The sequence below is a fragment of the Hermetia illucens genome, chromosome 2 (assembly GCF_905115235.1).
Source record: "Hermetia illucens chromosome 2, iHerIll2.2.curated.20191125, whole genome shotgun sequence".
Taxonomy (NCBI): domain Eukaryota; kingdom Metazoa; phylum Arthropoda; class Insecta; order Diptera; family Stratiomyidae; genus Hermetia; species Hermetia illucens.
In genome coordinates this window covers 4,861,367-4,877,160 of record NC_051850.1, presented here as the reverse complement: position 1 = coordinate 4,877,160, position 15,794 = coordinate 4,861,367, and the positions used below count along the sequence as shown (strand labels likewise).

Sequence of the window (15,794 nt, the reverse complement as noted above, 5' to 3'; positions counted from 1 at the left end):
TAGGCAACGGAGTTGAGATCCTGGGCATAAGTAACCTTGAAGGAATCTATTATATGCCCAAGGGCGCCATCCTTCTTGAGTTTCACCCATGAGAGAAGTGCCAGAGATAGGCAGGTCCTACTCCTGATGTAGCCGAGAATGTTATCGGAATGGATGGAATAAACCAACATGGTTACGAAGAATACTGCGGTGGCTAGCCTCAGTGGAACGTTGAGGAGCAATTGCGCTTGATTCGGTTCGAGGCCAAGAAGAAGATCTGTGATGCTGAGTGATGGTAACACAGACAGATGAAGATCGTGTCTCTTTAATGTAGCGTAGATACTTTATGCAGCGGCTTTACCAGCGGCATTTGGGGTTTCAAGGTAGAGCCAGCAAGGACGGAGGGTTTGGTGCTCGGGGCGACGTGCATGATGATCATCTTTTATCAACAGTAGATGAGGATCGTTAGGGAAACCTAGACACTTATTGTGGAATAGCTTCCCACAATATCTATCTCAGACAAGCAATTGGGAATGGGTAGCATAGCATGTTCAATAGACCGACGAAGACGATGGCATAATGCCCAAAATCCAGGAAATCCAGGACTAGAGTTAGCTGATTGACAGTCGGTTCGGAATAATTTCTCATATCATAGGAGGGACCATGCTCTTATAGGAGAAGCCTTTTCTATGAAAATAATTTCTTCCCATTTTTCCATTTAATTAATAAATTATTAATAATTAATAAATTAATTAAATTGATTCCCTTTAATTTCTGTTAATTCTCCGACCCACAAATGAGTCAATTCTACAAGGATTCAAGTGAAAGATTTGTTGGCAAAATCTTGCTTTGAAGATAATTATGGCTTGAAACATTTTAAAATTTTTGTCCATCCACCTTCTTTGATGCTTTTATACCCCCTCTCCTAATTAAACGAAAAGCACTGCCCCCTTAACTTTTACCTTCTGGAAAAGAAAGCAACCTGAAATTGTTTGAATGTTAGCGGAAGGCAGATTTGATGCTAATTAACAATTTCAACTAATTAAGGCCTTTTTTGAGGGTCTGGTGTCATGAGTGATTACGTCGTTTCATAAAGGGACTGGGACGAATTAGCGGCCACAAAGGCCTTTTGCATTAAATCTGTTTTAGCGTTTGAGATGGGGTTGACTGAAAGGTTGGGTTAATTGGATAATTTAATGATATAAACCATGGAAAAGAAGTAGAGGAAACCAACTATGTAAAAGGAGTCAGGAAGCAATGTCAGACTTTAATTGGGATTCAATTTCTGTTCATCCGTCTCGAAGGCCAGGCAACATGCCAAGTAACCAAAAAGTACAAGAATTTTTATGGACTCACAAATATTTCACTCACTCAATTACGCCTTTGGTACTAATTTTCGTCCCTGCAGGAAAAACCCTCTCTTAAATTCACAAAAAACAACCGAGAAACAATCCGACTCCCTCGACTATAAAATCAACTTTAAAGGCCACAGGGCTGAATCATTCACCCCCAATCAGCCACCCCCACATCAAATTATCGCATAATATATCTGAAAATCATTCTGCCAGGCTATGATTTGCCCTGTTTATGGCGCGACTGAAATCAAAGTCAATTCAGATTTACCAGATTTTCCCGCCTCATCCACTCGTTTTTTGCCCAAAGAAAACTTTACTTAACTCGAAGCAGAATGCGCAAAATGTAAAACTTTTGTGCAATGGGAAACATCTTAACCTAGAAATTGCCCTTAGGTAGGAGTCCTTGGATGCTGAAAAGAATGCCAGCACTGAATCCTACCAGAGGATCCACTAAATGACTTCGTAATGCTTCAAGAATAGGGGTCCCATTCGACTCCTCGGCTCCCTCCCTCCACTGAGCTGATGAAAAGCTCTCAATTTTCCCGGTACAACGGAGTAAATTTCTAAAAGGACACTTAGTTAAATCGAAATGAAGATTCGTTTCAATTTTCTCCCTGGATTCGGATTTTAAGTCTCCTTTTTTCGATCGGTTACTTTTAAGTGTATTTATGAGGTGCTTAGTAGCTTCCCAGGGATGGAAGTCATCCCGCGGATTTGTTTCAAGTGCTTCGTGGACTGGGACCATTGTATTCATTCAAATTGACTTCAATCGGAAATTAACTCGGGAGGAAAGCGGCGAAAGGTCGTTTGCGAGTTGCCTGATTTCAAAGACGGAGCCAGAAATTATCATTGCCTCTGGAGCTTTTTTTTTTCATCTCTGGCATCTGACGAAGTCGTGGCTTTGATTATGTTTTTCATGGAGGACGAATTCTGTTTCTGATTTCGGCAATCCGTAGGGGATAAAGTGAAATTATTGGAATTCAAGGGAATTTATGGGCGGAAATTCATTTCGGAGTAAAGACTGAAATCAGAGTGAGTAATCAACATTCATTTTTGCGTATGTGCAATTTTGTGATGTTACGTTTGAAAGCCAAATATAACTCAGTGCGTAGGTTGAGGAAATCTGGACTGAAGAGGTGCAAACGTAACCGAGCCCTCCTAACCTCTTCCGCTTTTGACTGTTTGCCCTGAATTGATGGGGTCATTGAGTGCTTCACCCAAAGTTTCCACTGGGTTTCTTGTCTCGTCCCTCAATCTCGGACAGAGGAGGAATATGTGTTCTGCATCCCCGGGAATTCCCTCAGAGCTTGGTCAATTGGTCAAATTGTCCCATTTAACTCTGTAGAGGTACTGGCGATATCCCCCATGCACCGTCAAAAATTGGATGAAATTATTAATAATCTTCCCATGTTGCCTCCCCAGCCACTCCTTGATGGTAGAAATAAGCCTGTAATCCAACAATGGTATTTGACTCCTTTTCGCACCGACGGTCTACCCGAGAGTTTCTTTGTCACCCTGACATTTCTCGCTTCCGCCATTGGATGCAGCGCTGGAGGTGAATCCATAATGGCACCTAGATTCGCGCCTCCGATGCACTGCCGCATCCCCCCCTCCCCAGCTGAAACAGCGCGGTTTCAGCGAAGCAAGCCGTCCGCGCGATACCGCCAATAGAAGTCACCGGGCGAATCTGATGCTTCACGGGCGTTTCTTCGGGGCGGTCGCCGGTTCGACGAAGGACTTCAGCTTCGATCAAGAGATCCATTTGGACTCGCCTCGAACGTCGAGCATGAATGAGTGCTCTCCTCTTTATGGTACCCTAAAGGGGCCCTCGTATGCCGGTTGCAGCGGCCTCCGAAACTCATCCACGCTGATAAGGTCACACGACTCAAGATCCCTGGGGGTGTTCGCCCCCGTTGTCGCGTGTCGGGAAGATGAAATTGGTCGCAGTTTCGAAACCGCGTCTCAGAGCAGATGCAGCATTGCTGATTCGCTTAACCCTGCTCTGGTGTCCAGCAGCACAGAGTCGGTGGGGAAGCGCAGATTCTCCCCGTATACCATCTCAGGGCTGGCCGTAAATTCCTCTCGTTCGACTGTATGTAGGCCGAGGAGGACGAAAAGCAAAGACCGTGACCATGATGGATCGTCGCGAAACATTAAGGCGGCCTTCAGCGTCCGGTGCAATCGTTCCAGCATACCATTGAACTGTGGATGGTATCCAGTAGTCCTATACCGTTTGAAGCCAAGAAGCTTTCGTAACTCCGCAAAAAGAACAGATTCGAATTGCACCGCCTGCTCCGCGATAACAACGGCTGGTACACCAAAGCGCGGAATCCACTTTCGACAGAGGGCCTCGGTACATCATTGCACCGTAATGTCAGACTGAGGTATGCTTCAACCCACCGCGTAAACTTGTCAATGATTATGAGGCAATACTTGTAACCGTGTGAGTCTCGCGAAGGACCGATGATATCGAGATGGATGGTGTGGAAGCGCTTGGTTGACTGAGGGAATACACCTACTTCCTTTCGAACGTGTTTTTTGCGCTGGCATTTGTGGCACACGAAGCACTGCCTGGCCCAAGGATTTACGCCCTTGTTCATGAACGGCCAGAAATATTTATCAGTGACTATCCAGTTCGTCGTCCTGATGCCTGGTTGCGCACAGTCGTGAATCGCGTGAATTACTTCCCTGCGAAAATCGGCCGGGATGAATGTTCTGGGTCCCTTATCTGAGGTCTCACAGTGCAAATAAGAGTTTGAGCCGAAAATAGGAAACTCCTTGAATTTGTATTTGGAATTTGCCTTCAGGCTCTGAAGCTCTGCGGCGTCTTCTTGTGCCTCGGAGATTGCCGTATAATCGACCGAGGAGAGGACTGTGACCTCCGAGATTCGAGACAAAGCGTCAGCAACCACGTTGTCTTTTGCAGACCCGTGTTGAATATCAGAAGTAAACTGGCTGATATAACTCAAGTGCCGAAGTTGGCGAAGGGACACCTTGTCGGGCTTTTGTCTAAGCGTAAAGGATTCGTAATCCGCGAACACTGTGAACGGCCTGCCCTATTTTAATTTTATTTAATTGTTCACGATCGTAAATGTTGTAATTGCGTTGTGCTGGGTTGTGGTGCTTCGAACAGAAGCTCAGCGGTTGCTATATGTGATTCACCAGTTGATGAAGGGAGGCACCTATCGCTGCATCTGAGGCATCGACGAGTGCAGCTAAGGATGCATCTGACTGAGGAATTGCCAGGAGTGTTGCATCAACACACTATTGTTTGACTGTCTCAATTGCCGGGACGGCCTCAGAAATCCACGCAACCTCGCGGGAGTCGTTACTTTTGGTCCTAGACGAGTAGGCGTTCAGGATCGTTTGGTGATGATCCCTGGACAAGAAACGACGATAGAAATTTAACAGGCCCAAGAGCCTTCGCAGATCCTTCACTGTGGTTAGTAGTGAAAACCTCTTAATCGCTTCGATTGGATACCGTAAAGGGTTATCAAGTGGCCGAGATATTTCACCAGCCTCTGGAGGAATCTGCATTTTTCAAGTCCGGCCTCAAGGAGACCTTAAAAAATGCACTCAAGATGTTCAAAGTGCTCAGATTCTGAAGTAAGACAGGATGAACCTCTGGAAAGTTGGGGGAGCGTTGCACAAGCCGAAAATCATCCTAGTGAACTCGAACAGTCTGAAAGGTGTGCAGATAACCGTCTTTGAAATGTCTTCGGGAGCGGCAGGGATTGGGTGATACGCCGTGGCTAGATCCAAGGTCGTTAAAACACGGCAGTTTATTGGCGAGTGCACAAAATCATGGATGAGTGAAATGGGATATCGATCTGGAACGCCATTTGGCTTATTGACCAAATGAAGTTGAGAGGACCAACAGCAATTGGATGGTCTACCGATCATCAAGTCTTCAAACTCTTCCTTCGCAACAGCAAGCTTCTGGGGCGAAAGTGGACGCACTTTTGAGAAGATTGGAGAGCCGGTAGTGTTGATGTGGTGCTACATATCGTGCTTAACCGGCTTAGAGGAACTACTTTCAGTAGTGATGTTACTGTTTGGTACTTTCGGAGGAGTGCACAAATGCGGTGGTCGGCATCGTCTTCGAAAATTATTGAAAGAGTGTCATTTTGGTAGGTAGAAATTTTGCCTGACGTATGTTACGAGGTTGTGGAATCCTGTTCTGTAAATCCACTAGCAGCTCATAGTAATACAGGAAGTCTGCGCCTAATATAGGGACGCTGATGTTCATCAGAATGAAATGCCTCGAAAACATTCAGCGGAGTCCAAGACTCACATCTATCTTCCTTTAGCCATAGGTGCTGATGGGAGTTGATTTCGCAGCCACCAGACGTAAATTTTGCGAAAACAGCGTGTTTAGGCGGGGTACAAAAAAAACCGACACCTCAGCGATCGTGTCGACCAGGAAGCAACATCTGCTTAGGGGGTCGAAGATTGTAAGGCGACATAGTGCTGCGCTACGGATAGCCCTCGCCGAGGCAGCCAGTGAGCCTAGTTTTTTGTTGCGCTAAACGGGCATCCGGTGGTACATTCAGTCGCTTGAGGTCCATACTTGCGATGGTACCAACAAACCATCGAGGTCGGTGAAGGTCCCGGCGGGTGACTACCCAGACGCCTCTTTCGAGAAGAGGCCTTCGACCGTGATTGCAATCGAGATCTACCTCCCGAACACAAAGTACTAACCGTCGCAGCGAGTTTGGTGACCGAATCAGCCAATGTCGTCACTGTTGACTTGAGTTCCTTCATTAGCCGAGTTGTGTCTCTGAAAACTTTCGCGACCACAGAGCGCGCGTACACCTCGTGTATTTTATCGGACGTGGTTGGCAGCTTCTCCGGCGATCCCGAGTCTGCGCAAGCCCTGATGGCGCGGGAGCTCTCCGGAGACGCTGTAGTCAAAGTGACTTCAGCAGCTCCGAGCCAACCGTATCCCCACCCAATTGACTCATTTCACAAAGCAACTGGCTGGGGATACGGTCACCTAGCGACAGTTCATTCAGTAAGTGATTGAGTTATGCCTCCTCACTCACTGAAAGCGTCTCCTCTCCTCAAGCACGTCTGAAATCAGCCCGATGGTTTCCTCGTCGAGACCGATTAAGGCGTGGTTGAATGGTCTTTGTTTTTACTCAATGAATTCGGAATGTCAAAATTTATCTAACGCTATGAATGCGCAAATGCCCCACATTTCTCGATCAACGACCTGAAATCCTATTGTTTCTTAACCAAAATGTATTGCCGTTTACCTTCCATCCACGCAGCTGCTCGAATAGGGAGAATGTTTCTGTAGAATTCAGCAATTCGTCCTTATGTAAGTTGATCAGCCATTGTAGATTCTATAATGCAACAACCTGAGGACCAGCTTCTGGAAGTAATCCAGAAAAAACTCCGCGGCTCACCGACAATGTTTGTGAGAAAGCCCTCGGCAGCAGATCACTTTCCCGACGCTCCAAACAGGGCTTACAGTGTTAAACAGGATAATGAGGAAGCCCCGCTGCAGATACGGTCTGTCCTATTTACGGACGTCTGGTTGAGATCACCGCCGGTTATATGCAGTCCTGTACCCTTTGCAGATGCTAGCGACCGTTGTAGGGCTAAATTAAATAACAAACAACGGCATCCCAACGCTTCGCGGACGAGCGCCTTTATCCCAGCTAGTTGTCTCAATTCACCATGGACTAGTCTATCTCACGGGTTGGGTGCAGGGCAACCGCAGACGCCTAGGCCAAGCTGACTCTGTGTGCTCCCTGCCGTTGGCATGACCACATTTAAAGTATCTAGGATTACTTAGGATTACGCATCAAAGAACACGTCGAAGGCTTGATAGATAAAAAGCAGGCTGGTTTCCGCTCCAGATCTTCCTGCATTGGCCACATTGGTTACCCTACGGATCATTTTGGAATACTACGCGGAGCTAAGACCTTCGCTTCACTTGCTTATCATAGATTTCTAGGAGGCTTTCAACAGCGTGAATAGAAAGTGTATCGGGCGTGCTCTAAGTAGGAGGGGCATTTCAAAGAAGAAGCAATGCCACAAAAGGGCACGTGCTGCACCGTCATAAAATCTCGGAGAAGTAATCCACCAGGGCTGCATCCTGTCACCGATATTATTTCTCCTAGTCATCGGTGACGTTCTCCATGCTGCCTTATCCGGCGGACTTGGAGGAGCTCAGCGGGCAATAACGTCTCGGACACCTTGGCTAGGCTCATGACATAGAATTGGGCTGGGGATTAGCACCAGCAAAACCAATGTTCCTATTATAATGAGGCATCGTAGCCTCCTTAATGGATAAAGCATCCAATTGTGGATTCTGTTGACGGTGGCATCGAATTGTATGTTGCCCGACATAGTAGCTGCGCTAGATCCGCTTTCGTTGCCTTATCTAACATCTAGAAATGCAGTTACCTCGTTACCAGCGTCAATTTGAGACTGTTCTGTACTAGTGTTCTTGATGTGGTTCTATACGGAAGTAGCACCTGAAAAGTGACCACCACTATCACTGGAAGGCCGAGCCTCCATAAATACCTATCTGCGACCTATCATCGGAGTACGCTGACCTGATACTATTTTCAACAAAAAACTTGGTGAGGGTCGCCCCAATGGCGCTAGGCGCAGAACATTTGAGAAGGAGTCCGGGCATCTTAGGAAGTCTTGCAAGAGTAGAAATGCATTTTGGGTAATCGCGAACGATGACGCGTAGGTGTGGTTTACACGATGCCGAATCAGAGGAATACGTGGCAGGATATACTGAGACCTTTAATACTGACAGCTCTAAAGCGGGTTAATTTTCTAGAGTAGTGGCCTACCTTTGGGATAGGAACGAGAAGTGGGCTTTGTCAGCGATAATCCAGCCCGGTTAAGGGCGTCGAGCAGTCCTGAAATGTTTGTGACATCAAATGTTTGCTGCTACTGATCCATTAATGGAAATCCTACAATACACAAACGAATGTGGGATATTCTGTTAAAAAGGGGCGTCGAACAGATTAGACAAGTCTGAGAGTTCAGCCTCTGATCAGCCTCTCTCCATCACATAAGCACACACTATGAAATCAAGACTCATTCCTTCTAACTTCTTTATCCGAGGTAAGCCGATAGTATCCCATCAATTCCGAAAGGAGATGTGTAGGAAAGATACAGCAGCAACATATAGTGAAGTACCTACATATTCCTAGCTTTTCAGAAATTTAGAGTAAATTTAGGAAGCAATTTGGATCAGATGTCAAATTTAGCGAAGTTCGTTACACCTCTCAAGCGACAAAAACCAACTAACCCACGCAGAGTCGCAGACTTCTGATTAGAAAAGGATATTTTCCCTCTGTCAAGTATCTCTTAATTAAGGCATAATGACGGGACTTAGCTCCCATGTAACAAAAAACCTTCGGTTGAAACTCAAACCCTATTTGAAAATATCTAGCACTCTCTTGACCGCGAAATCTAATCCATACCATAATGTAGCTGTAGCGGTCCGAAACAATAGAAATCGCAACCCTTCCTCCCAGACCCCGCGTTCACTCTTTTGTGAAATACGATATCGCTCCTTCCTTCCTGCCTGCTTCCAACTCTCGACTCTTTCTCGATGTTGTTGCGGTTCTTGTTATTTTAAATTCTAATTCATTTTGTCGACTTTTCCATTTTCCAGGAAAATCCCGGACTCGTAGTGCCTTGGATAATTGGATTCATTACGTTTATGGCTTTAGAAGCAGTTGCCATGGTGTATTCAAATGTCCTTCGGGATCATGTAAATAAGGTAAGTTTTCCATTTTTCAGAGGGTTCGTGCTGATGGACGAACTATGTGGTATGAAAAGTGTTGTCAGGATGGTGGGGGTGGAAAAAGGGATGGGGGAGAAACAAGCCAATTTAATCCTCAATGTTTTTTCCGTTCGACTTAGTATCCTTTTCGTTACTCTTTTGGAATTTTCCAGGACGATTCCATTTTCTGCTAACTGGCTTGTTTTCATTTTAGCATTCGCTTTTGTACATTTCCCTTGGTATTTCTTGTGTCCTAACGACGGATGCAATGCGACATAATGGGGATGTTGAAGGGATGATACTGGTAAATTGGAGGATTTGTTTTTGCGAAGGTGTTGGCTCTGGAGATGGGTTTTTTTTTCCAATGATATTGATCATTTGGGAATGAAAATTGTGTCACAAAGGTTTCATATACATACATAGACGTCCATATGCATATTTGCTGCAATCCTTAATTGGGACACAGGCCACGCCTACGCGCTGCCGTTACCGATTCTTAGTAATTGCGTTTTAGAGTCTGCACAGAGTTTCCCTATACTCCTGTAGAGGCAACTGAGTTTCCCGATTTTCGACCAACTGACGATGACAGACTTAGTGATATAGACATATGTATGTTAAGGACGATATTATGCTCGGTATCACCTTCAATGGATGCAACGTTAGCTAGATATGAAAACTAGTCGGCGCCATCGCACATTAGTGCAAAGAGAAAGGCTGCCTATCGAGTTAAGAGACCTGGCTTCTTTAGTACGAATATCATCCGAAGACGAGAAACAAGTGTCAAAGGAGAGATTTCCCTCGGGTCCGAAGTTTTCTTAAAGCCCCAGAATGACGAAGCGGACAACTCCCTCCCCTCCCTGACTGTTCTCATGTTGGAAAGGTCCCTAAGGGCGGTTCCTTATCCTCCAGTTCTCGCCAATCCAGAAATGATGTGTACCAGCGGAAAATCTCAGGATGAGGAAAGGATGTTCCCACAGTCCCAAATTTCGTGGTAGGCAAAGAGCGTTGCTATAGTTTTCCAGCGATGGCTTCCACCACATAAAACGATCGAGTCGATAGTTTAACGATGACCGCTTATGGATCCAGACTTACTAGCCTTAGAGCCAAATTAGTGATGGGAGTGGCGACAGCAACCATAGTTTGTAACTGCCTTGAAGCAACCTCGGTTCCAGGATCCTGATCGTTTCAAACTATTTGAGGATAAGGATGGGAAATTTGTTTGGATGGAGAAACGTATTGATCATGGGAGTAGTGTCCTGCTTAAAGGAGTACCCTACTTTCCTCATTGATAAAATGGGGAGCAGAGAGAATTTTCCTTGCTGATTTCAATCCCCCAGGAACTCAGCAAATAAGAGGTTAAGGTGTAACAGACTCTAATGACAAAATGAAAATGCGATGGTCACAGGACCATTCCGAGCGGCTAAGTGGAAGATCTATCCCAAAAACAAACAAAGAATTGGCTAAATTCACTGTAAAGGTCCGCACGCAAATTCTGAAGCCAGAACAAAGTGTTTTATTGACACGTGCTTGCTCGCCTTTTTACTAGCCAGGCTAGGGAATGCGACCAAACCCTTTGAGCACTTCGATCTCTGATCGATACCGGAGCCACCGTAAGTTGTTTGGTTTCGGATTTCGCCCGGAGAGTTGTTAGCGACGGTCGGTACAAGTGGGAGAGATTACGCATCGATCTCAGGACAGCCGACAAGACTAGCCACTCAACAGTAGGCAAAGTGTTAGCTGACATCACGTTTCGTGATTAGACGGAATCGATGACGTTCCTCCTAATTCCGTTGTTAACCCAAAATCTTTACCTTGGTGCTGATTTTGTGCGCAAGTTCAGACTCGCACAGGACCCATTTTCACTTTCCGAAAGTTCAATAGAAAATGTCGAGGCTAGATTCATCACGAGTCTAGATCTGAAGGATGCGTTCTGGCAAATTCCTCTGGATGAGGCGTCTTCACAGTTCTAGGGCGACCACTCTATCCGTTCGTGGTGACCAAGCCGTTTGAGCCCTGCAATGCATCTCAAATCATCCAGCGACTGATGGACAAAGTCATCCTTCCCCCCTTTCGCCATCAGGTTTTTACCTCTCTAGGTGGCTTGCTACATATCACAGAGGCCTACGACCAGCACTTGCTGCTCCTAAGCGAAGTGAACATCCGGAAGAAGAAATTTGTCAAGAAGGATCGATATTTGATGCACATCATTACCAAAGGGACGATTTGTACTGATCCCGACAAGGTGCACGTCATCAAAGATTTTCTCGGAATTTGTGGGTTGTGCACCGTTGACAGACTTGCTTCAGAAGAAGAGTCACTTTTACTGGTCTGAGGAAGCTGTCTCAGCCTTCTGAAAAGAAGTCTGTCTTCGGCTCCGGTCTTGCAGAACCCCGACTTTTCCAAACCTTTCGCCATCCATTGTGACGCAAATCAACATGGCACAGGAGCGGTGCTGATGCAGAAGACGGAGGAGGGAGATGAAGTTCCGATAGCGTATATGTCGAAGAAGCTTACTAAGCCTCAGCGGAACTATACTGTCACTGGGCAGCAATGCCTGGCAGCGATGGAGGAATTGCGCAAATCCCGAACGTATATTGAGGGCACAATAATTGAAGTGGTAATTAGGCACCCTAGAGCCAGTCAGACCTTCACAGGCATGATTCTCTGTCTCGAATGTATTCACCAGCTGAGGTGGGGTTGGTAAAACCTTCGGTAGACTGCGGTTGTGGTTTTATTGGCCTAAAGTGGTTTTACATGGCTCCCAAACAAACGATCCAGCCTCTAATGGGAAAAGCACTCATCTCCGATTGGGTGTTTCAACGCTTGTATATCTGATGGGCCCATACCTCAGATTTCGCGCCGGAAACATTTGAGCAATAGTCGTTTTCCATTCTCTCTCGAAGTTTTCATTCTGAACTGAATACTTGGAGAAGAGAATCTTTCTTGTGTTTGGAATCCCTGAATCGCTAACGTTTGACAATGGGGTACAGTTCAAATCCGTGGCTTTGAACGATCTTTTGAACCAGTGTGGCATTCAAGACATTTACACCGCTTTATACTCCCCGCTGGCAAACGATTCGGAGAGAGTAAATCGCTCACTTTGGTTGCTATAAACGCTTATATCAGTCCTGAGAGATTGGGATAACAAGCGGTCATCCATTAACTGTGCACTTCGTTCAGTGAAACACATCTCGATAGGGATTTCCCCCGTACCACGTCGTTTCTGACCAAAGCATGGTCACCAATGGGAGTTCCTATGCCCTTTTACGACGACGGAACGCCTTGCCTAATGCGACCCAGGAAGTCTGTTCTCAGGATAAACTTGCTATTCAGAGAGCAGAGGTTCAGAGGCGTATCTTCCAAACAAGAGAGACATGGAAGAGCATCCTCCAAGCAAGAGAGACACAGAAGATAAGTTACAACTTGCGATCCCGAGCTCATGAGTTTCAGGTCGGAGATATCGTGTATAAGCGGATTTTCAACTTAAGCAATGCAGCAAAGCGGTACAATGCCAAACTGGATCGGAAGTTCATGAAAACGAAGGTCATCGATAGAGTCGGAACGGTTCAATAGGAGTTGAAGGACATGGATGGTCGTAACCTGGGCGTTACCTGAATTTTTGGATGCCTTTCCTCGTACACGACTCAAATACTCAGCCGCTTACCAGCAGTGATTGCCTCACTGGTCTTCAGCTGTCTTTCCTAGAGCGGTTCTTAGAAACCCAGCTTGCTCCTGGGAGGAATATTGGTCGGCTATCACGAATTGGTTGATAATGGTTACAGCTGACAGTTTTGCTAAGTCGCGGAGATATTTTCCTGAACTACCTTGATGTTGCTGATTTGCAGGAAATGGTCGAGATGTGGATGGATTCTACTTACCGTTTTAGTAGGGAGCGCTGGGCTAAAGTAAAAAATAACACCGACAGCGAGGCTTGTGGTGACAACGGTGTAGTTCTTATTGATGTTGGTAACCAACCATGACAGGCGTCTGGGTTTTAAGTCGACCGATAAAATCAGAGACAACGATTTGTCAGTTTGGTGAAGTTTGCCCGCCTCAATAGATTTGATATTAGATAGGGGTGGGGATGATAGAGGAAAACGACGTAGGCGGAGTCGTGAGTGGTTTCAACTGAGGCCACCTCTGGGAGTTTAAGGACATCCGCGGGGAAAAAAGAGCTGTGTGCGAAAAAATTGTCAGAGACCAGTACTGTGGTGCTTGTGGCAATGAGGGGGTATCTCAGAGGCAAGAAGAACCAAGACTACGTATTCGTTATGATAGGTCCTGCCAAAGCTTTTTATTATCTATCTGCCTTCCTTCAGCTTCCGTTAAACGCCTAGCCTTTTAAAGAATGTGTTTGGACCCCTTGTTTGTTTGATATTAGATAGGGCTGGGGACTGTAAAAGAAAACGATATATACGAAGATCGAGGTGGTTTCGACTGAGGCAATAGTAACCTCTAGGAGTTTAAGGATATTTTGCAGTGTAGATATGGACTGCATTTGATATATTTCGGCCTTCTCTAAAGCTTCCTCAGAAGACATATTCCGCCTTAGCTGTTCTCTGTCATGCGTGCTAAGGAAGACCAGCCTGTAGGCTATACCAGAATATTGGATTTCATTGCATGATTTGGCATTTCCGACATAATAAAAATTCAATTTGGTGGAATCCCTTTTCAGAAGGATCAGATAGGAGGGGTCGATGCGAAGCCCTTGGGCGTAAGGTTCGCGCTTGCATTATTGCCACACCTTTCCCCCTCGGTTTTGTTTTCTTTGTCTGAATATCAATAACGTCCGCGCCACCAATTTAATGACGCATCTGTATTGTGGTTTTGGAAAGGCTAATGAAATGAAGCCAAAAAAACCGATGAATTGAAAAACTTCTGTGCAGGTCCTCAAGAATCTTTCATGAAGAGGCGGACGCAACACAGAAGTGAACGTAAGCGACCATCAGATGGTGATCCCTTTCGTTGCCGACATCAACACCTATCTCGTTACGCACTTCCAGAAGACAACCACGAATTCTACAGCTGATCGCGAAGTGGTCGATCTAATTGTTCGTACGGTGTCGGTCAGTTGAAACCTAACTGGCCTTATGGCAAGGGAGGCTGGGCTCAAACAATGTGCCACCAACGACGAGGCGGTGAAAGTTGCAGAAATCCTCTAAGCTTCGACCTTTGTCTCATTTAGTAGCGCTGGATCGTTGGAGCGTCTAGATCGACTGCCCCACTTTTCGGTCATAGGCCTTACCTGGATGGCTTGGCTCGGGGTTTTGATCGTTTCCTATCTTAGATAGCGAGTTCATGTTAGCGCAATTGACATGTTACGAATTGCAGTTCTTCCGCAATGGGTTCAACCCCATATTGATGGCCGATCTTGGAATGCACAGGCTTGTCATCTAGTGCCTTCTCCTGTCATTCGGACTATGCTAGAGTGAGCCTTCCCTTCGTTGCTTTCAACTGGGCTTGCGATGGTGTTTCATGGACTTCATTGTTAGGAGCTAATTTCAAGGAATGATTTAGCTTGTGCTTGTTGATATAATCCTCTCTATACACAAGTTCTATCTTCCACGTCCATCACCAGGGATATTCTCAATTTCATTAAGAATTTGCTGGCACGATGTCTTTCAATTAAGTGTCCATCCCTAGACCAAACCATACAATCAACAAATCCCTCCGAGTAGCTAATTAAATCCTTTCCACTACCCTGGGTAACGACAATTGGCCCTAATTGAAGTATCGATGACGCAATTATGTTGAGTGGCTTTACGTCACCCCCACCACATTTCCTATTTCTCTCTTTTTCCATGGAAATGGCTACTGAGCTTCAATATTCAGGACGCAAATCAGAAGTAATTATTTTCTCATGGTAACCACCACTATAGTCACCATCACTGAACGTGCTACCTCAGGGGAGAAGTGGATGGCAGAAAGTGTAGCATAAAAAAGAAAACAAAGAAAACAGGACGAAACTGAAGGAAAAATGTAAACCTTTTAGGGAAGGAAGTGGCTCAATTGCGGTTTGTTCGGAATATGCAAATAAATTGGACAATTTGCGAAATTGAACCCACGAGGACAGATTACTTCGTACCGTGGTGGAATCAGTTGGGTTTCGATTGTGATTGTTGTGGTACTTCTTTGCCCCCGGGGATGCAGCCATGAATGAGGGTAGGGGACTGATTTCATGATTGGCTTGGTATACAGTGGAAAATGAAATCATTGCAAATGCAAATTAGGAGTATAAAATTTAAGCACTCCGCATAGAGTGGATCCTGCGTCGGGTCGTAACTCATGCACGTGAAGGCCCTTCCTCTGATGATGATGATGACCTCACTGTACTCCGGGTTAAATTGGAACTCCTGCGGCGATTCGTCTAGGCTCGATAAGACTGGGTTCTGTTTCTTCGAGGTCCTTTCCTATTTATTCTGTCTATCTGAGAGGCTGAATAATTAGATTTTCTTGCAAATCCTTGGGCTGTGTACGTCAGCAGAGAGCTATTTCCTTGCAGCAGCGCGTGGCTAATATTTCTTGAACGGTTTTATTATATGACAGGATTCAGGGAAAAGGATTTTCAACTGAATTTCTTTTATTTTTACAGCAATTCGACGCAATGTGCAAAGCAGAAGTGGCCTTCTTTATTGCTAGAGCGTTCATAAATGTAAGTAGACAGTGGGTCCTTTAATTACATTTCTGGTTAAAGGACC

The 15,794-nt window shown here is 45.6% G+C and overlaps 1 protein-coding gene across 1 annotated transcript in view; it reads left to right on the top strand.

The window, feature by feature from the left end:
- The window catches only part of LOC119650058, a 191,335-nt gene that overhangs the window by 149,743 nt on the left and 25,798 nt on the right, over positions 1-15,794 (top strand). The window contains exons 5-6 of the mRNA XM_038052548.1: positions 8,986-9,093; positions 15,689-15,748. Of these exons, the coding sequence (XP_037908476.1) occupies positions 8,986-9,093; positions 15,689-15,748 (168 nt within the window). The remainder of the gene's footprint in view (positions 1-8,985; positions 9,094-15,688; positions 15,749-15,794) is intronic.